Genomic DNA, 22,469 nt, shown 5'->3' on the forward strand with positions numbered 1-22,469 from the left:
GGCGCCCTTGCCTCCGCTGCTCCGAAAGGGCGTCCGTCGTTGTTGCAGAACTCCAAGGGCCCGGGCCGTCTCGGTGTCCGCTTTAATGGCCTGAAGGGAATCGTCCACTGTTTTCCCAAACAGGTTGTTCCCATCGAAGGGCATGTCCAGGACTCTGCTCTGAACGTCTTGACGGAAGTCCGTAGCCTTGAGCCATCCACGCCGCCTAAGGCAAACGCCGTTGCCCAACTGGCGGAACCCAGTGTCGTCGATGTCCGTCGCAACGGAAATGGCGTGGTCCGAAGCCACCTCACCTTCCTGCAGGATCTCCAGGGCCTCTGCCCTCTTGTCGTCGAGCAAGAAGTCCAGCAGGGGAGCCAGTTTGTACCAGAGCTCCCTGTCGTAGCGGGCCACGATAGCCAAGGCGTTGGCCGCTTTAATCGTCGTCGCTGCAGACGAGATGACTCTGCGTCCCATAGCATCCAACTTCTTTCCCTCGCTGTCCGGTGGGGAAGTCGATGTGGAGGCCGCACCCCCCCCACCCGCTTTTTTCCTGGCCGCCGCGGAGACGACGGAGTCCGGGGTAGGCTGCGCCCGGAGGCACAGGGGGGCCGTGTCCGGGACCCGGTACTTTTTCTCATACCGGTCTCTTCTAGCTGGCGTCGTGGAAGGGTTCTTGAGGAGGGTGAGGCCCTCATCCCAAATGTCGTCCAATAGAGGCACTGCGAGGACCGTCTTCCTCTTGGCCTCGCGCCGCTGATAAAGGAAACCTTCCTTCTTCTCCTCAGGGCAGAGTTGGAAAAGCTTGGATGCCCTGGTGATCATGGAGTGGAACGATCCAATCTCGTCGGGCGGAGAAGCCCTGGTGGGAGGCGACGACGGTACATCCTCATCGTATACCTCGTCGCCCGTACCCGTCGCTGCCGTGTCAGTCCCCGTAACATCCCCTCGGGTGGACGGGGAGGCGGGCTGGAAGGGGCGCGACGGCTGAAAAGGAGGCGGAGGGTGGATCCTTCTTTTCTTGGTAGGGGGAACACCAGAAGGTCCCGGTTCTGGGTCCCCCGACGAGAGAAGTTCCGTCGGCAACGGTAGTCTCGTCCTTATCTCTGAGCATAAGGACTGTATAGCCAACAAAATGGCCGCCGAGTTGTCTCGCGGCGCTGGCAGAGGGGAATCCGACGGGCGATCAGGGGCCCCGACGGGCCGGTCTTCTTCCACGCCGAGGCCGTGGTTTAAGACCTCGACCAGCTCCTCCTCCGAGGTTGAGGCCGAATCTACGACGCCCTGCCCCCCCTCGTTCTTCCCCACGGGGGATTTCACGGGGGTCCTATCGATGGGCACAAAAGAGGACTCCCTCCGAGGTGGCAGGGAGACTGAGCCCCGAGGTCGCCACCACTGGTGTAGCCTCCACAGGCTGAGCCAGGGCCGCCGCGACAGTTTCGATAGAGGGCTTGGCCGGATGGATAAAGGCCTTCACCACCTTAGGTGCGCTCACCGCCTTATCCTTGGGGGGGGGGGGGACACTGCCTCGCTCCCCCTCCGCCTTCGAGCTCGACCGGGGCCTCTCCAGGAGCTTCGCCGGGTGCTTGGCCTTCCTCTTACCCGACCCAGAGCGTTGGCTCGTGGTTGATGGTGCCGGGGAGGGTGCGCCCTGCCTGGCGCCCGTAGAGCCCGACCGTTCGGCGCTCCCGGTGCCAGCGGACTCGCGGTGCTTGGCCTTATGTTGGACCCCCGTCGCCGGGGCGTCCTCAAAGGTCTTAGAAGACCGCTCGGATTTCTTCCTCTTCTTCTCGCCGGACGGGCTCTTCCCTTCTAGCCAGTTGGCGAGACGTTGATGGCGGTCCTTCATGGTCCGCTCCGACATGTTGCCGCAAAACGCACAGTCCTTCTCCACGTGCGTCTTGTCCTCATGTAGGCAGTAAAGACAAAAAGTGTTCATCCTCCTTGAAGACGTTCTGCAGCTGGCATCCAGGGCAGACCCTGAACAGCTTTCCGGGCGTCGAGCTTCCCTTCTCCTGGGCCATGTCCGGGCCTGAGAAGCTTCTGGAGTCCTCCAAAAGCGTAGCTCGACGAAATCTTCACCCTTGAGGGGCGCAGATGAATCCGACACGGGTCCCCGTTGATCGGATGGAGAGTCGGTGGAGCTTGAGGCTCTTTTGACCGAAAAAAACGAAGTTTTTTAGAAAAAAACGTGAAAAAAATAGCACTAACGCTCAAGAGCAATAGCACGAGGATCCCAACACATGAACGTGCGGTAAAAATCTGAAGATTAGGTAGAGGGCAGTCATTGGCTGTGGTCAGTATGACGCAGAGACCAGTGATTGGTTATTACTACGAAAGACAGATCAGAAACGAAACTGATACTGGTTTTTTTTCTTTACCGAGGATTCCCAGCCTGACGACGGGGAATATTCATGAGCATGTGAATCCATGCCAGACCCCATGCTGGAGAAGCCAAGTTACTTGGCTTGCAGGTCTAGCAGAATTTTAAACATTTTGCAGGTCCGACTCATCTCACCAATGTCAGTTCAGTGAGACACAAAAATGCTGAATTGTTGCCAATGTTATGTCTTGGGTACAGATAACATCTGGTGACAAAACTAGTACAACATTGCTAATCAAATGTGTTTGTTAAACAGGAATATTCTAATTAGCAAGCTCTGCCGATCAGTTTTCGAAAACTAATTTATGTCTTGCAGTGCACAATATGCGCACTCACCAATAGGCATTGGTTAGTGAAAATTGAATCTTGATGAGTAACCAGTGGTGTGATGTGTGTATTTTTAAAATTGGGGTGACTAGGGACTATGGTTGGCTAGTAGTTTGTTCCGGACATTACTGAAGAGAAAGAATTGATATAGGAAGCCAGTTATGTGCATTACATTTTAGTGAAAAACATAGAAAGTAGGAATTTCTTCCCTAGACTAGCTGGCCACGTTAATGGATGGGTAATGTCTTGTGGTTACTTCCCATACATAAAGTAAGGGGACTACCTAAGGTTTTACTTAACTACATTTGAGCTTTAACTATAAACAACCTGGTTCTTGTTCCAGAATTGTGGGCTAGGAAGCGTTATATCCAGGATTACCACTTAGTAAAAAGAGCAACATAACTGCTCTCAACATTAACCCCACCTTAGGCTGAAGTCTTCCCCTTTAGGGCAACTCCAGGACTCCTACACCAGACACCTCAGTTAAGCAACATACATTGCAGCTCACTCACAACCCATCCCGGCTCTCTAACAATACAACCTATACACACACTCAGTCACCATTAAAATCCACAGCATACATGTTCCCCTCAAGCAAGCAAACATCTCCCATCAAAGAAACTGAAGAGGATGCTCACCAATGACTATGCAGCAATCCTGCATGGAGGACACTTCAGGCCCCCCCCCCTTTCCCTCAATCATCAGATTCTTGAAAAAACAATCAATTCTATTCACCTTTCTGCAGCTGTAGCATGCAGCTTCACAAGCGTTAAGGATTCCACACACCAGATTTCATCTTGCCCTTTCCTCAGTTCCCCATGAAGGAGCCCATGTATAATGGGAGCATAATTCAACTACACCTGGGGAGGAGGTGTGTATGAGGGAATTCATTATTTGGCCATATCTGTGTGTACTTTGGAGAGGTTTGAAGCTTTAAGCAGACTTCCGGGAACAACCAGGGATTCTGGCTGCCGGCCTGATCACCTGCCAAATGCTTCTCAACCCCCCGGCCCCCACCACACAGGCACAAATCTAGACACTGCCTACAAAGTAGCACCTGAGCAAACTGAGACAAACCGCAGCCTCCTAACCTTCTACGTATATTTCCATCTCAGACAGCCCTTTGTTTGAACATACATTTTGCGCTCCTATATCACTTGGCACTGCACTTATGGTAATGAGTGTTGTCTCCAGATTACCACTCCTCTCTGGTAAGTGTATTTCCAAATCCTTGCTGCAGGTGGTCTATATTGGAAAGATTTGGGGAACGAGATTGACAGTGACAAGGTGGTAGGAGTGTGAGAAAACCAAGTAGTTCTCTTGTTAGCATTTATAATGTGTGAAGACACACATTGCAATGCCTTGCTAGACCATGGTATGCCTTTGTATATGTGGCTTCATTGTTTGCTGCCACCCTACCCTTACAATTCCACTAGCATTTTCCTATGCTACAACAAGATGACCCATTGATTATGCCCACTGTCATTTGCTGCCATAACCCCAAGTTGGTGCATCACTGATCTCACCCAATGCAATTCCCACCCTAGCTGATCTCACCGATGCCCAGAGAAATGCAAATGACTATCTCCTGGATATCCGACCTAGACCTCCTAGCTTGAGGAGTTATTATGGACCTCTAATACCCATTCCGAAACACTCCCGGGGAAGGGAATGGTTTACCTGTAACTCCATTTCTCCAGCATTGGTATCTTTCATAAATTCACATGCTTAGAAGATTCCCAGTCTGTCGACGGGGACTATTCTAAGCATGTGAATCCATGAAAGATCCAATGCTGGAGAAAGATCTATTCTCACCAACTGCTGCATGCTCCCTGGGTATTGCCCCTCCTCCCAGTATTCCCTCTCAAATGATCAGTCGCTGCACACTTCCAAAGACAAGGTCACTACAGAGTCCCTAAAGACATCTCCGCACAAGTACATTAGACGTATGCACCACTCACTGCCCCCTATGGATGTGCGATGGTGACTACCAGGCACACCAACCTTTTCATCCTCTAGGCTCACACACTAAATGTATACTTAGGCCACAAACAGCAATTAAATAACCGTCCCAACAGAAACAGTACCCTACACCTCTACAACCAACTTATACATGGGCAGGTTACCCGATTTTACTGAACGAAAAAACATGTTTTGCTAAACTTTTACCAAAAATACCGATCTTTCATTTGTGGGGCCCCCCTTAAACCATGCATTTTTCCTGCATTTATGCCACTGCAACCCCATCCCTACCAATTTTAACTCTTTACGACATTTTTTAAAATTGTCGTTACTTCAGTAAAGACGTTCAACTAAAAATGGTGTTCTAGATACAATAAAATCACTGCATACCATATGGGCAATGCATGCAAGGTCCCACATGGACTACAAATGCCTCCATGCTTGCAACATAGGTCTTAAAACAGACCTGCACGCAGAGCTTAGGGTAGTTTTGGTCTGCACACAGCTATATTGCATTTCCCCCCTCTCTAACCGACAAAACACCCTTTTTTAGATCCGTCAGAGCACCTGGAAACCATGCAAAGGAAACCAGCAATACCATTAACATAAATTGTATCCCTCGGACACTGAAACATCCACCTTCAACGTCACTACCCCACTACCTTCATTGACTACTTCTCCGAACAGGTAATCACCATGTCGTACACACCCCACAGGTACCTAAACCTTCCAGGAGACATCACTATGAAGGAAGCACTGCAGTCTATTAGACACCCTGAACACTATCATGCACACAACTGATGCAACATCCGAGACATCACTACCATGCCAACCCTCCATTAAAAAAACACCTATAGAGAATTGATCATCTCGTTTACGATGTTGAATAGTTCTTTGAGTGTTGGTGGCTTTTGTACCAGTTTGTTATTTTTTAGCTTTAGGAGTTTCCTTTTTTGTATGCTCAAATTTGTTTAAGTTATTCTTTTGGCTTGGTCAGTTTCTCCATTCTTGGTCTAGTTTCCAGTTAGTTTTTTTCATTGTATTGAGGTGGGGAACCAACTTTCCACTGCTGTCTTTCGTGATGGATGAGGGTTTTCCTGGGAGATGCTGTCAATTGTTTCCACGATCCATTGATTAGGTCTGTTTTTAAGTCGGTTGCGATCAATGGCTTTGAGAATTTTAGTTCTTCTAATTACTGCTTTTGACAGTATTCCAGTTTCTTCTCCATTCTGGGGGCACCTTTGGGGATTTTTGGATGCTTTTGAAGGTAGTTGGATCATGGAAGGTATAATGAGGTGGTCGCTCCATAGTATTTATATTGGTGGCGCAGTTGATAACAGTTTTCTATTGGTGAAGATTGCATCAAGAGTGTCCAGCCGGGTGTCGCTCCTTTCACCATCTGACATAGCCTCAGTCTCAGGCTGCTTAGGGATTTCTGCGAGTTCATTTTCTCTTCAAACCATATGTTGAAGTCCTGCAGGATGATCAGATGATCATGTCTGATGCAAGGTTCGTAACAGCTTCTATGAAGGTTGTGTCATAGGTCAGAGGTCTATAGATTAGTATGAATGTGAGGTTTGTTATTGTGTCTGATGTCTGGACAGGTCGGTATGTTCAGTGGGTCAGCTTTTATTTTTAGGTGTTCTTTGTAGGCCACTGCAAGTCCTCTTTTTCCTTTTCCGTGTAGCTGTAAGCATTTGAGGTGATCAGGTAGACTGCTGTGTAGTCCGACTTTATAGTTGTCATCTAGCCAGATTTCTGTGACAAATAGGATGTCAATTCCACCGTTGCAGATTAGATAGATCCGTTTCATGTTTGAACATGAATCTTATTAGATTACAGCGCATTTTCTATAGTGTCAAGTTTTCTTCCTGCTTTCAGTCTTTGTGTGGTGTTTCCTCCTTATCCTCAGGGTGTAGGTTGCGTTTTTAGGTCCATTTCATCATGGAGTGGTCGGCTAGATTTTGTATAGGGTCCTCGACTACTGCTAGCTCTTCTTTATCTAGTTGCTGTAGGTAACCCCCTTGGGTTTTGGTGATATATGGAGTGAATTTCAAATCTTAATCATTCCATGTTTCTGCCCTTTTCCAGTGTGGTCCTGGTATCCAGCCGGTGCGTCTAACATTTATGGCGGGCATATGCTGCTCTGGCAAGTGGTCTGTAGAGAGGTATGGTGTTGGGTATAATTACTTGGTTTTGAGTGTGTTTTTTCTCGTGCTTATGGGTGTGCGCTCTGTTGTGTTGGTGGCCTGGTGTGGTTCCATTTCGTTTATCTGTTAGTTTTCTCTTCAGTGGCATGGCATATTCTGTTCTCTTCAAGTCTTCTAGTTTTTTGGGGAACAGTGCAAAAACACCTAGAAGTGAACAGCTGCAGTAAGGAAGCGCAGTGCTGATGTGACAACACCCAGGATTGGAAGAAACAGCAATTGGAGACACCTAAAAGTGGAATAAAGCAGCTGGGGATGACCTAGATTTGAAACACAGGAGCTCTAGAAGTGGCACACAGGGCAGGGAGGGTGGGGGGGAGATTGGGCACATACATTTTTAGATCTAGCAGCAAGTAGATAACTTAGATTTCAGACACCCGTCCAGTGGGAAAAACCTACATCTGAGGTATAGTAGTAAATTGAGAACCTCCTATAATTGGGACACAGAAGTGATTGGAAAATTACCTACTAGCTGGCTCCTAGAAGAGTGAAGTAACCGCCAGAAAGAGCCCCATTGGAGGGGAGGACTTTTTGGACACTTGCTGAAGAGAGGAATCCTGAAATGGGCGTGTGGTCCCAAAGGGACAGAGCACTAAAGCGAGCTAAGCAGCAGACCTTCCTGTCTGGAACATTCATAATGCCTTTTTGATTACTGCCCTTCATAAATAATCCTCAGATAAAGGACCAAGTTTCCTAAGAATCTTTGTTTCAGCCATCATGAACCAATTTCCATGCAATCGTTTTACTGTTGCTCAAAACCATTTAACAATAGTCAGGTGTCAGTAATTGGGTGTTCCCTGGCCATGTGAGTCTTCATCCATGCAATTTAGCTCCAGTGACAAAAAACAGAACTAGTTGGAGCCTCCATGTGATCCCACCTTAAACCTGCTGGTCACCACATACGACTGCCATTGACCAGCAAGACGCCATCAATCAAGGAAACCGACGCCTGAGCAGTGTAGATCACAGCACTGAATCCTTGTTTAAATGCACTTTCATCAAAGAAGAATGTGCGCTATACAAAATGTTTTAGATTTTGACAGGAAGATATATTGCTGTTAAGGGCAGACAAGTAACCAACCAGGCATTCCAAAATCTTACCAACTGGTGGCTTTCTGTCATGATTGTTTAAGTTGTTGGCTTCCACTTTGGGCTCCTCAACAATGGTGCCGGGGCTGGTGACACCTGGAATGTCAGGCAGGCGACGAGGTGGAGTCTGAGCCAATGGTGAATTGCGGCGATCCAATAGAAATTTGCGGTCATAGATTATTCTGGTACCTATGAAAAGAACCAAAGCAGTTATACAAACTGTAAAAGGAACAAGTTACTTACCTGTAACTGTTGTTCTCCAGCATGGGTCTGGCATGGATTCACATGCTCATGAATATTCCCCGTCGTCAGGCTGGGAATCCTCAGTAAAGAAAAACCAGTATCAGTTTCGTTTCTGATCTGTCTTTCGTAGTAGTAACCAATCACTGGTCTCTGCGTCATACTGACCACAGCCAATGACTGCCCTCTACCTAAGCACCGCCTCTGGCAGCCATCTTCAGATTTGGAAGCACGTGAAGTGGCAGTATGACCTAGTGAAGAGCCGCAGAGGGGTAGGCGGGAGGGTTCGCATGTGAATCCATGCCAGACCCATGCTGGAGAACAACAGTTACAGGTAAGTAACTTGTTCCTTCTCCAGCATGGGGTCTGGCATGGATTTACATGCTCATGAATAAAGAATACATAGCAGTACACACATGCACAACCACGGGAGGTGGCAAAGGCTCAACATTAAGCATCACATCAAACTCAACCTTAAGCATCTTACCTCCTCACCAGGCTCACCTTAGGCGAACAGGTTGCGCAGCACTGCTTGACCGACCCTGGAATCCCGATCGACGCAGTAAAATTTAGTGAAGGTGTGCGTCGACCTCCACGTAGCAGCCCTACATATGTCCAGCAGGGGCACACCAGAAAGGAACGCCGTGGTAGCTGCGATCGCTCTGGTGGAATGGGCTCTCGGACGGCCAGGCAGCGGTCGGTTTGCCAACCGATGACAGTACATGATACAGCCGGAGAGCCATCTGGAAATGGAAGCCTTCGAGAGAGCCTTCCCCTGATTGACAGGTCCAAAGTTCACAAAGAGTTGTGACGTCTTCCGAAAACACTTGGTGCGGTCCACGTAGAACTTCAGCGCTCTAGCCACATCCAGCGAGTGCAAAGTCCTCTCAGCCGGCGACGAAGGCGACGGGAAGAACACAGGCAACACCAAGGGTTCGTTGAGATGAAAGTCCGACGGCACCTTGGGCATGAAGGAGGGGTGCGTCCTGAGCACTACCCTCGTGTCGTGAAAAGTCAAGTACGGGGCCTTGCAGGAAAGGGCCTGGATCTCTCCCACAAGTCGTGCGGGGGTGATGGCCACAAGAAACGCTGTTTTCCACGACAAACTTCAATGGGGCCGAGTGCAAAGGCTCGAACGGAGGTCCCATGAGCTTGGTCAGCACCACGTTGAGCTCCCATGCTGGGGCCGGAGCCTTCACCGGCGGGAACGATCTGAACAGTCCCTTCATGAACTCTTTCACCAGACGATGAGACCACAAGGACGTCCGCCCCGTGGTTCTGGTGTATCGGGAGATCGCAGCAAGATGAATCTTGATGGACGTGTGTGCCAGACCAGCTTTGGCCAGCATCAGCAGGTACGGCAGTACCTGAGGAGCCGTAATCCGTAGAGGGTTAATCTTCTGTGCGTGGCACCAGACAGAGAACCTATTCCATTTGTGTCCGTAGCATTTAAGAGTCGAGGACGCCCTGGCCTTTGCAAGAACCTCTCTGCAGTCGGCCGGTATGTCGTATCCTCCAAACTCTAGCGCTGCAGGAGCCAGGCCTGCAAGTTCAGCAATTTCGGGTCGTGGTGGAGGATGGCGCCTCCTTCCCTGGAGAGTAGATCCGCGTCCACCGGCAGCTTGATTGGCGGGGACGCTGACAAGTCCAGAAGGTCCGGGAACCATATCTGCCTCGGCCACGCAGGTGCGACGAGGAACATCCTGCACCGTGACCTCTTGAGCTGGTTGACGAGCCGGATTAGCAGTGGCAAAGGAACGAACGCGTAGAGGAACAGGCCCTCCCAGGGGAACGAGAAAGCATCGCCCATGCTCCTCGCCTGGGGAAACCTGCTGGCGAACCTCCGGCACTTTGAGTTCGTCGCCGTCGCGAACAGGTCGATCTGGGGTGTGCCCCACCGTCGGAAGAGGCGATCCACTAGATCCTGCCGTAGTTCCCACTCGTGGCACGAGCGCAGCTCCCTGCTGAGTGAGTCGGCGATGGTGTTTTTTATCCCTGCCAGATGAAATGGCACCAGAAACATCCTTTGGGCGACGGCCCAATGCCACAGGTCCTGCGCCTCCTTGGACAGTGCTGGGGACCTGGTTCCGCCCCGTTTCCTGATGTAAAACATGGTGGTGGTGTTGTCGGTGAAGATCCTCACCACCTTGCCCTTGAGGGACGGAAGGAAGGACCTGAGGGCCCAGAACACTGCACGGAGCTCCAGGACGTTGATATGGAGGGACTTCTCCGTCGGGAGCCAAAGGCCTCTCGCGTGCAGATTTTCGGTGTGCGCTCCCCACCCTTCCAGGGAGGCATCCGTGGTCACGGTCTCCTGGTGGTCTGGGGTCTGGAAGTCCATGCCCGCCATCAGATGCGCGCGGGTGCCCCACCACCGGACCGCTCGGCGGAAACTCTCGTCGAGTGTGATCCTCTCCTCGAAGCCGCCCGTCGTTTGGATCCAGCGCGCGTCCAGGAACTCCTGCAACGGGCGCATCCGGAGCCTGCACATGGGAATGAGGTAGATGCAAGAAGACATCATTCCGAGGAGGGACTTGATGGACCTCACCTTGGCCGCGTCGGAAGCCAACATCCGCTTTACCTTGCCCAGGATGGACCTGGTCCTTTCCTCCGACGCGGAGGCCAGAAGGGACACTGTCGAGCTTCGCTCCCAGAAACAGTGCGTTTTGCGCGGGTACCAGGTGGGACTTGGCGTAGTTCACGGAGAATCCCAGGTCCGTGAGAAGTTGGACTGTCCTTGCCGTGTGCTCCACGGCGAGCTCCCTCGTCTTGGCTCGGATGAGCCAGTCGTCCAGGTAGGGGTAGACGTGGATCCCCTCGCGGCGCAGCCGTGCCGCCACCGGTGCAAGGCACTTGGTGAATACCCTGGGTGCCGACCGTAGTCCGAAGGGGAGGGCTTTGAACTGGTAGTGACGCCCTTGGACCACAAACCTGAGGAATTTTCGGTGCCCCTTTAGGATGGGAATATGGAAGTAGGCATCCTCCAAATCCAACGACGACAGGAAGTCTCCTTCCTCCAGCCGACCCAGGACGTGCTGGAGGGTGACCATCCGGAACTTCTGCGCCTTGATGAATTTGTTCAGACGTCGCAGGTCTAGGATGGGGCGCCATCCTCCCGTCTTCTTCATGAGGAAGTATCTCGAGTAAACTCCGGAGCCCCGAAGCCTCTTTGGGACGAGTTCGATGGCGCCCTTCCTGAGCATCGCCCTTACCTCCCGGAGAAGCTGAGGGACGTGAAGCTCTTTCCTGGCCACGGGGGGGGGGGGACGTGCGGGCACCTTCTTTGAAACTCGAGCGCGTGGCCCTGGGCTAAGGCGTCCAGCACCCAACGGTCGGTGGAGATGGACTCCCACACGCTGACGAAGCTCGCCAGCCGGCCTCCCACCGGGGTGCATCGGTGGGGGCCCGACCCCACGGTCGGTTCAATCCTGTTTCGACGAGGCTTTGCCGCCTTGACGGCGGGGTCCGCCAGACTTGCCTCGTCCTCTGTAGGCCTCCCGAGACGACGAGCGGGCCGCTTGACGGTAGGTGGAGAAACCGCCGCCGGAACCTTTGGAGGCGCCCTTGCCTCCGCTGCTCCGAAAGGGCGTCCGTCGTTGTTGCAGAACCCCAAGGGCCCGGGCCGTCTCAGTGTCCGCTTTAATGGCCTGAAGGGAATCGTCCACTGTTTTCCCCAAACAGGTTGTTCCCATCGAACGGCATGTCCAGGACTCTGGTCTGTACGTCTTGACGGAAGTCCGTAGCCTTGAGCCATCCACGCCACCTAAGGCACACGCCGTTGCCCAACTGGCGAAACCCAGTGTCGGCGATGTCCGACGCAATAGTGATGGCGTGGTCCAACGCCACCTCACCTTCCTGTAGGATCTCCAGGGCATCCGCCCTCTTGTCGTCCGGTAGGAAGTCCAGCAGGGGAGCCAGTTTGTACCATAGCTCCCTGTCGTAGCGGGCCACGATAGCCAAGGCGTTGGCCGCTTTAATCGTCGTCGCTGCAGACGAGATGACCCTGCGTCCCATAAAGTCCAATTTCTTTCCCTCGCCGTCCGGTGGGGAAGTCGATGTGGAGGCCGCACTCCCCCCCCCCCCCCGCTTTCTTCGTGGCCGCCGCGGAGACGGAGTCCGGGGTAGGCTGCGCCCGGAGGCACAGGGGGGCCGCGTCCAGGACCCGGTACTTCTTCTCGTACCGGTCTCTTCTAGCTGGCGTAGTGGAAGGATTCTTGAGGAGGGCGAGGCCCTCATCCCAAATGTCGTCCAGTAGAGGCACCGCGAGGACCGTCTTCCTCTTGGCCTCGCGCCGTTGATAAAGGAATCCTTCCTTTTTCTTCTCCTCAGGGCAGAGTTGGAAAAGCTCGGATGCCCTGGCGATCATGGAGTGGAACGAACCAATCTCGTCGGGCGGAGAAGCCCTGGTGGGAGGTGACGACGGTAGATCCTCGTCTTAAACCTCGTCGTCCGTACCTGTCGCTGCCGTGTCAGTCCCCGTATCATCCCCTCGGGTGGACGGGGAGGAGGGCTGGACGGTGCGCGACGGCTGAAAAGGAGGTGGAGGTTGAATCCTTTTCTTGGGCGGGGGAATACCAGAAGGTCCCGGCTCAGGATCCCCCGACGGGAGAGGTTCCTCCGTCGGCAACGGCAGTCTCGTCCTTATCTCTGAGCATAAGGACTGTATAGCCAACAAAATGGCCGCCGAGTTGTCTTGCCGCGCTGGCAGAGGGGAATCAGACGGGCGATCAGGGGCCCCGTCGGCACCCTCGACGATGTCGTCGTCACCTGCGTCGGGATCCATCCCGACGGCCTGGTCTTCTTCCACGCCAAGGCCGTGGCTTAAGACCTCGATCAGCTCTTCCTCCGAGGTTGAAGCCGAATCTACCACGACGCCCTGCCCCCCCCTTTTCTTCCCCGCCGGGGATTTCACGGGGGTCCTATCGATGGGCACAAAAGAGGACACCCTCCGAGGTGGCAGGGAGACTGAGCCCCCGAGGTCGCCACCACTGGTGTAGCCTCCACAGGCTGAGCCAGGGTCGCCGCGACAGTATCGATAGAGGGCTTGGCCGGATGGATTAAGGCCTTCACCACCTTAGGTGCGCTCACCGCCTTATCCTTGAGGGTGGGGGACGGACACTGCCTCGCTCCCCCTCCGATGGGGCCTTCGAGCTCGACCGGGGCCTCTCCAGGAGCTTTGCCGGGTGCTCGCCCTTCCTCTTACCTGACCCAGAGCGTTGGCTCGTGGCTGAAGGTGCCGGGGAGGGTGCGCCCTGCCTGGCGCCCGTAGAGCCCGACCGTTCGGCGCTCCTGGTGCCAGCGGACTCGCGGTGCTTGGCCTTGTGTTGGACCCCCGTCGCCGGGGCGTCCTCAAAGGTCTTAGAAGACCGCTCGGATTTCTTCCTCTTCTTCTCGCCCGACGGGCTCCTCCCTTCCAGCCAGTTGGCGAGACGTTGATGGCGGTCCTTCATGGTCCGCTCCGACATATTGCCGCAAAACGCACAGTCCTTCTCCACGTGCGTCTTGTCCTCATGTAAGCAGTAGAGACAGAAGGAGTGTTCGTCCTCCTTAAAGACGTTCTGCAGCTGGCATCCAGGGCAGACCCTGAACAGCTTTCCGGGCGTCGAGCTTCCCTTCTCCTGGGCCATGTCCGGGCCCGAGAAGCTTCTGGAGTCCTCCAAAAGCGTAGCTCGACGAAATCTTCACCCTTGAGGGGCGCAGACGAATCCGACACGGTTCCCCGTTGATCGGATGTAGAGTCGGTGGAGCTTGAGGCTCTTTTGACTGAAAAAACGAAGTTTTTGCGCAAACAACGTGAAAAAAATAGCACTAACGCTGGAGAGCAATAGCACGAGGATCCCAACACATGAACGTGCGGTAAAAATCTGAAGATGGCTGCCAGAGGCGGTGCTTAGGTAGAGGGCAGTCATTGGCTGTGGTCAGTATGACGCAGAGACCAGTGACTGGTTACTACTACGAAAGACAGATCAGAAACGAAACTGATACTGGTTTTTTCTTTACCGAGGATTCCCAGCCTGACGACGGGGAATATTCATGAGCATGTGAATCCATGCCCGACCCCATGCTGGAGAAACTAAATTACATTTAGACAGCACCAAATATAAAGAGAACATTCAAAAGCAACTCATTGCAATGTACCCTAATCAAGTGCAATGTTACATAAAATAGTTCACTGGCAAAATCTACATTTGAAAAGCTCAATTACATAAAGCATTCCAATAATTGCTCTTTATAAATAAAAATAAATCTCACAAAAATGCACGTTCAGCATTAAACTGCTTCGCGCATTGGTACTAGAAATTCCACAAATTCTGGTATAAAAACTTTATATGATCTTGTTATATTGGTCGTTCTACAGATGTTAGAAGTCATTCAAAAAGTGTGCCACAAAAAGCACAACGTCACAATTAGTGAATACCACAAGTAAATCCTAAAGGATAACAGAATATATTTGTTGGGTGCATTGGGTGTTATTTGAAGTGAGCAAATAACAAATGTAGGGAAAAAACAGCTATCTGCGAGTTGCAGGTCTGTGCTGCTATTGCCCAAAGGGTGGCCAGCAAGTGCTTGTGTAACAACCTCACCATCTTCGATTTCTCTTATTGTTCATTTGCCATTAGAGTATAACGGATGTCCTCTGGACCCAAGGAGTCTCATAAAAACATAAGGAAGCCATTCAGTCTTTTCCAGAAAGATGGTCTCTGCACCCCCGTCCTCCCCTCTCCTCCCCCGCCGAGCCCCACACATGCTCAACTAATAAGGGGTGGAGCAAAGCAGAGCCATGTGCTCATCACATTCACCATTTGAACGACAGACCGTACAATTACAAAGCAGGCATGACATCGCCTTGCTGGGCTCCTGACACCCCCCCCCCCCCACCTTCCAGAAGGGTACTGACAGCTTGCTGGTTTCAGCAAGATCCCCTGAATTGACAGCACCACATGCTCACATGTGGATGAGATTGGGTCAGCCGGGTTTTCTACTCCATTGTTTTCAGAAGTCTGTAGAAAAGCCAAAGTTAGTATTCAAACTGTTACCACTTGATCCAACAGTCTCCTTGGTTGCATTTCTTCCAAAAACGGTGCTAATCAGGAATATGGCAGCCACACTGGCATGTGACTGTTCCCAATACAGAGCACACTTCGCATATGCGTGAGAAAATGTAAATAGTCTGGTCAAGCAGATCGTCAAAGCATTACTTTCAGATGTGGTAGATCACACCAACAGGGGTTCACAATCGCAGGGAGCTATTTAGCTCCTTCCTCTAAGCAGAGAGAACCTGATTAGCTTATAACCGGCAGCTACCTTCGACTGCCCAGTAACTGGTGCATAACAAACATGCATAGAAGACTGAATGTTTGAATTAGGACGACACATCCAAATATGATGGAGCATACATTATGGGCAAAAAGTTCAAAAGTGCATCTCATGTGAAAGTTACTCGCAGTGTGCTGGTACTTTCTCCTGGTTCCCAGCAGTAGTTGGGACCAGATTCCCAGGAACTGGTTTTGGAATTGGAATAAAAACCACAATTTATATACTGCTAATCAAATCTTAATATCCAACTCTGAAAGTAAGGCTTTTTATAAAAACCTAGTGCAACGAGTCAATGGAGCTGTGGGATAATCAACATCTTGTGATTTTTAAAACAAGTGAAAAGGTAAAGCTCGTTGAGAAAGCAGATTAAGCACACAAGTGAAAGGTGCCAGGTAGACTGCATATACAACCATAAAGCCGGCATGCAACTATTAAGAAAAATCAGCCCTCTTGGAAGTGCGAGAAAATGAAATGAAAAGAATTAACCAGCTTCAAACTTCTGGTCCATGGTTAGTGTAAACACTATGCTGGCTTGTCTTGTGTAACATTGCGTTTGAAAATCAACACCGGACAAATGTATTGGGTGAACGGTACATCCCCAAGAACAGCCTAACGGTACGGGCGCCTGCAGAGATTATGGGCTCTGCACAAACGTACTGAAATTCTATTTCTGGCACAGCTGATTGGTCTTTTCTGTATAGAGCACCAAGTAGCAAAAAGGTTTCCATGACCAGGAATTGTAGAAGGCATAACATTCATGGGTGCTGCTTTCGGCCACTTACGCTGCCCACATAACACGGATGCCAAACAAACTCCTAAACTTCGGGAACAGTCGGCTAATGGAAGCTTACTAACAAAAGACTGCTGGGTGATTAATATAATTTCATTCAGTTGTGTGCAGTGAATACCACAGCTAGTCTCGCTGGTTACTGACAGATACAGCCTTCCTTGCAGGCAGTCACTCGTCACTGCATGTCTACAGCTGTTCTACCTCCTTCAGCCACATACCCAGGAACCTAAGAGTAGAAAGCACCGTCTGCCTTTTCAGGTATGCTGTGCTTTCCTAGGATCGTGCCGTGGAACAATCTCATGATGCTAACTGAAATGGTGGCAGGGCTCATACCTCTCAGAACCTGTGCTGCACTTAGCGTTGGGAGTATGTACACCAACAAGCGCATGTATGCCCCTCCCCTTTGTGAGAAGAGGAAGGGACAGTTTCCGTTGAGGTTACCTGGCTGAGGTGCTAAAACGGGACTAATTCACCTAGACACAGTACATCCATTGAATGTGCTGCTGCTGGATTGCACGTGGATTCTTCCAAATATATTCTCCTAGTGACTATGCACCAAGGGGCCACCATCTTCGAGTGGTGTACTGCCAACTGAAATGCATTAATAGTTTAGTGGCCTTGGCAATTCACATTGCTGCAGGCCAGTCACAGTAATTTCAGGTGGCCTGAAAATGAGCATCTAGCCTTTGTCCTGGAGAGTGATTGCATGGTGCCTGATCATCAACATAAACCATGTGATAGCATGGCAACCAATCACAGCTTGAAGGGGGAAGAAAGTCAAGCTCGAACATCCTCTCTCCTCGGCAAGAATGCCAGTTCGGCACTTGTAGACAGCACACCATTTCATAAGTGTGAATTATCACTAGACAATAGAGAAGTGCGGCTTGAGCCTTGCATTAGGTACAGCCTATTCTATTCCTAATGTGGCTTGTGTAGAACTAGAGGCACCACTGCTCCTCTGGGTGTATAGCAAGACGACATTGGGGTAGGTCCTGCTATCAAGAGTTGAGGAAATCATTACACATATGCCACAAAAACAGCCAGCAACCCTACTCTTTAACATTGCTGTCAAGGACTGGACCACGAATGACCAATGACAAAAATCAGGAATTATTGGAGTATTAAACCTTTATTTTATCAAACTCACATTTTAATTGATTTAAAAACTTTTGTCAATACAGCAGTGTCCCAAAAACAGTGCCGATTCGTAAACTCTTAACATGAGTAAACCGGGTTAGAAACATCTGAAATCTTTACAGCTTAGCACCAACAGCCAGTCTGTTGGCTCCTTGCATACCCACACCAACTCCATGGCCCAGTTCCCAAAACAAAAACCTTCCACCTTTTCCTTCGTGTATAGGGCTATATTCCACCCTCCAAAACATGGTGTTAAAAAGTCTGCATAATTCCACAAACTCTTCCATTCCTATTTGCAATTCTCTCATTTGCATCATCCAACCCAAACAAATTCCTATACACGAAATAAATATATTTCTTCATTTTCATGGTTCTCCCTCTTCTCCAGACAGTCGTGGGCCAACCCGCTAACCTACAAAGCCCATTGATTCGCGGGAGCTGTAGCCCCCAGACCGTAGAAGCACCGATTGAACCAACTCAGGAAACTGAGCACCACGACTCCACACCCACCTGCCAACAACTTTAGGAAATAATCACAAAAGGCTCACGAGCTTTTGTCAAATGTTCGGTAAACCCTCTCAGGAAGCTATCTTCCCATTCCAGCTTTCAGAACATGCAGCAAAGCATGGTTTTCACCATGCAGTTATTTCCTAAATAAAAAAAGGCCAAACAAAGCTATAATACAAGAATAACTCCCATACTACAGAACACAAGAAGTATTATGCAATTTGGTACAGCTAGAGTTTTTTCCACCGCACTGTAGCTTAGGAGATGCGGTCGCCATAGCCCCAATACAAATGCAAACTCAATTTCCCAATCCTTAATTTCTTTACACTCTGGTAGAAAAGTAGAATAGAAGCAGCAAAACAGAAGTAATTTTCGTATATGCTCCTTAAGCATATTCTTCCACAGAGACCCTTTCAAAGTTAATACCAGTACAATATTGGCAACGAAATGTGCCGTCGGTTTGGATGCTATGCATTCAACACTTATTCACCCAATTCAGTGAGGGGTTCGTGCTCCACAAGTTACTTATCACAGCCTTTGCATGCATCTCAGTCTTACAAGGATCAGACGTTATCTTCCTTCTGCAGTGACTGCTTGATGCAAAGAAATACTTTAACTATCGGTTTTGGTGTTGAGTTTGTAGGCTGGGCTGCAATATACAGAAAAAACAAGGGGGTTCTGGGAGTTTCTCTACTACCGGCCTATATCCCGGGTTAGAGTCTCAACCAGTCTAACTCACCATCCTTTCATAGAAGATAAATTTCTACCACATATCAGTCTTTGTCCTGCACCGAAATGCCTGGCAATTCTCTTCTGAACAAGAGTACCAACAGCAACCCCAGACATGTTTCGGCCTCGTTGGGCCTCGTCAGTGAGGCGGAGCTGTGCCTCTCTAAGAATAATGAGCAAGGGTTTCATGTCTGGATTACCCTAGTAACTTATGGTGAAAAGCTAGGTCTCGTGCAGAAGGGATGTGACCTAGCAGTTCGGGCTGGACGGCCCCTTTTGGGTTGGCACCAAGCCAAATTTGCATATGGTCTTTCCCCTTCTGTAATGGATTGGCAGGCGAAGAACGATGGTCTTGAGGGTTGCCCAAAGCAATGCCAGAGGTTAAGATTCATTCTAAACCTTCCAGCCATCCTCTTTGTTTCTGCAATACAGGGGCCGCCACCAGGTTGCTGGCTAGCTAAGATATCACAACAGATTTTAAAATGGTGCAAACTAAGAGGCAGGGTTGTCTATTCTAATGGGGAAAGGTTACTAAAGAGTACAGAATACTACCTTGCTATCATCAGAGTCCTATAACGAACAGACGATCTTCGCTCCAAAAAAAAAAAAAAGCTTGTGGCTATCTGAGGACGAATTGGCAGAAGTATAGGATCGCGTATTGGGTTTGTAATCAAAGGTTACTACTTCTTCAATCAAATGTGCTGTGTCATTGAGGACTTGTGAACAAGGCTGGAAAGGTGGATTACGTACAGTGTCACTGGAGCAGGGTAGCTATGGCTTAAAGTGAACATGAACAAACTTATATTTCCCAAGCGTTCCAGCGATTATTCCAATGGATGTACTTGCTAAAATCAGAAGTTCATTTGTCACATTCATGTGGGAAGATCGCCTTGCTAAAGGTTGCTTGGAAGAACATTGATGGACTTTACAATGTGGAAGTAGGATATTTGACTGCTGAAGAGTCGCAAGCATACTAGGTGTCTCGGTACATGGTCCCATGGCTTGAAGAAAAAAAAGGCATGATAGAAGCATATGGAAAACCTAGTTTCCCTTGTAATGCTATGCCAAGGTTATTGGTACCACAGGATTACAATTCCTTGGAATCTATTCCACCTTAAAGTTGTATTACTGCTAAGCATCTCTATTCTTTGAGTTAACCCTGATCCTCGTGTGGTGAACAAATGCAAAAGAAGTTTGTGATCACTTTTTATGGAGTACCATATTCCATAATAAGTCCTAAAAATCTTAAGAGGACCCAATTACATGCCAACACCTTTTCAATTGTAAAATATTTCATCCTATTTTCAGACAAGGCGCTTGATGCAAATGCAATTGGTACTTCCACACCTTCTCAAACCAGACTCAATATAGCTCCTAAACCTTGCATGCATTAACAGCTACAATTCTTTTGGCTGCAGGGTCAAATCGTACGAACTTATTTGCCACATCATCCTTCAATTTCCTTAACAAACCGCTTATCCTCTACCTCACTCCACAAATTCTTTCCTAGACTTTAATTCACACAAGACTCAAGTCTTTGCAGCGAAATGCTCTACAAAATCTGCATAATACTGAACCAACGCCAAGAACTTGCTCAACTCCTATTTTATCTGGTACCTTTACTCCAGATAGCATGCACCATGTGTGGGCGGGTTCTAATTTCATTTCTCGCTAACATGTCCTAGCTACGATAGCTGCTCCACTTTAAATTGACACATCTTTTTACAATGAGACCTGCTTCCTCTAATATGCGCAACACCACTCACTACTGTGCTGCTCTTCACTCTTGGTGCCCACTAGGCTATCATCCTAACAACATCTCCGCATGGGCATTTCTGAACAAGCCTTCCATCACTCTTTGGAAGACTGCTGACAGATGCCAATCCAAAAGGATTTTCATACTGGTATGCACCCATCAGCGTAATAAAACCCATCAAAGGTTGTGATGCAAGTCCACCTGGTGGTATACCAATGACAAATCCATGGTACTATACCACCCTGCTTCAGCCCTTGCCATCAACATCTCATTTACTCTATGCAGTCCTACATATAAAAAAGGGGTTTATCAGCCACTTTTACTCCGTAAAAATAGGCAGCTATTGCCAAAAGAATTGGAGTAAAATTGCTCAACAAAAAATAGGAAACCAACACGTAGGACTGTGTGCCCTAGCTTTCACTCATCTCCATGAATGATTAATGCGCCTAGTACCATAGGAAGAAACTGCTATTTATGCCGAATCAGTTGACGTAAACATGTATTTTTTAATGTGTATGAACTAAGTGAAAAGAAATGACAAAAACATTTGTTTTCCAGTTAAAACTGTTTCTCACTTATAAAAAACTCCCATTGGGAATTGGACGTCTGTAGAGAAACCCCTCAATGCTCACTGCAGGAAAAATACAACCCACGACAGAAAAAGGCCCAGCACACCTCTTGCAAGGAGATCAAGGTTTAATCTCACAAGAATACATGCCAACAAAGCTCTGCTGCAACGGAGCGCTCCGACAATATCAGCATGAGCAATGGTTTTTATAGGTAAAAAGCATCACGACCGTCGTACATCACAGGTTATAAATCCAAGTAGCTGGTTGGTGCGATCCTATAACAGGTAGCCTGCTCCAGATGGGATGCCAGGTCATTGGTCCCAGCTTCGTCTGCTCCTCTTCCATGTGAGATTCTTCTTTGTAGGTTATGAAGCACGAAGCAAGCTCCCAATTGGATATTAACAATTCAGTACACCCCCACCCCCAGACCTACCGCCTAGATTTCAAAATGGCTGCCATTTTCTATGATGGAGTGTCACTCCCAGCACAATCTATACCCCAACATACGATAACTTGTCTATAATGCATCTTCTATCGACATCCTGCTCCCCCCACTTATAACCTCCCCAAGCACCTATGACACTTATGCCTCTGCCTCATATGGAACCTCTTGGGGGGCCTGGGACAATTGCCCCCGCTCCCAAAGACTTCATTACAAAATTGTACTACCAACTTTAAAAAAGAGCGAATAAAATACTCCCACTTCTAAACTGGGGCACTGACGTCAGGAAATGTATCTGTCCACCTATATACTCCTATGAAGGCCTCAAATGTATACTACCTTATCAGTCCATCTGGACGCCGAGTAACCACAATTGGGGATAACCATTCACTGCTTTCAAATGGTTTAATTATTTCTGGCTGGCATAATCCCTGCAACTCCGCACTTTCTGGCACTCCCAAAGGGACCCTCCTCACATTGTGCACACTTGGTGCAACTCAACCTTATTTTATTTGGTGACAATATCCTTTCAACTTCACAATATTTTGGTTAAAAACTACTTGTGTGCTACCGCTTTTGCAAATACATCCAATCTATTTTACTATTCTTACTTGCTCCTTCTTACCTGGGCATAATTCCATACCCCAGACTCCCTTGATGTCGCCACCTTAGACAATCATTCTGTGCCACGTATATCTTTCCCTGCACTAGTTTTTCACTGTAACCAAGGGTAACTTAAACCAATCGCATCAATTTTCCACCGGCATACACCTGAGACCACCTACTATGCTAAATATTTTCTTCCCCACCTCCAAATTTCTTTACATTCCTTCTATATGGTGAATGGCGATCCTGAATCCACCAACATCTTTACCACTACTCTTGCCAATTTGATTCCTACATCTGGAAGTGCATATGCTCCCTCATCCACTATTTTGCACTCATTACTGCACAACCACACAAAATGGCCATTTTCCTATATTTGTTACGGAATGCTCATTGTAGGATGTTCCGTTGCATTCATCGCATGCTTCT

General features: G+C 49.2%; 1 protein-coding gene across 1 annotated transcript in view; it reads right to left on the reverse strand.

Annotated features, from left to right (window-relative positions):
• Window positions 1–22,469, reverse strand: part of EIF4EBP2 (eukaryotic translation initiation factor 4E binding protein 2) — a 104,778-nt gene that overhangs the window by 21,235 nt on the left and 61,074 nt on the right. Inside the window, exon 2 of the mRNA XM_069610502.1 lies at window positions 7,960–8,136. Within this exon, the coding sequence (XP_069466603.1) occupies window positions 7,960–8,136 (177 nt within the window). The remainder of the gene's footprint in view (window positions 1–7,959; window positions 8,137–22,469) is intronic.

Source organism: Ambystoma mexicanum, chromosome 8 (genome assembly GCF_040938575.1).
Source record: "Ambystoma mexicanum isolate Mex_15411 chromosome 8, UKY_AmexF1_1, whole genome shotgun sequence".
Lineage (NCBI taxonomy): Eukaryota > Metazoa > Chordata > Amphibia > Caudata > Ambystomatidae > Ambystoma > Ambystoma mexicanum.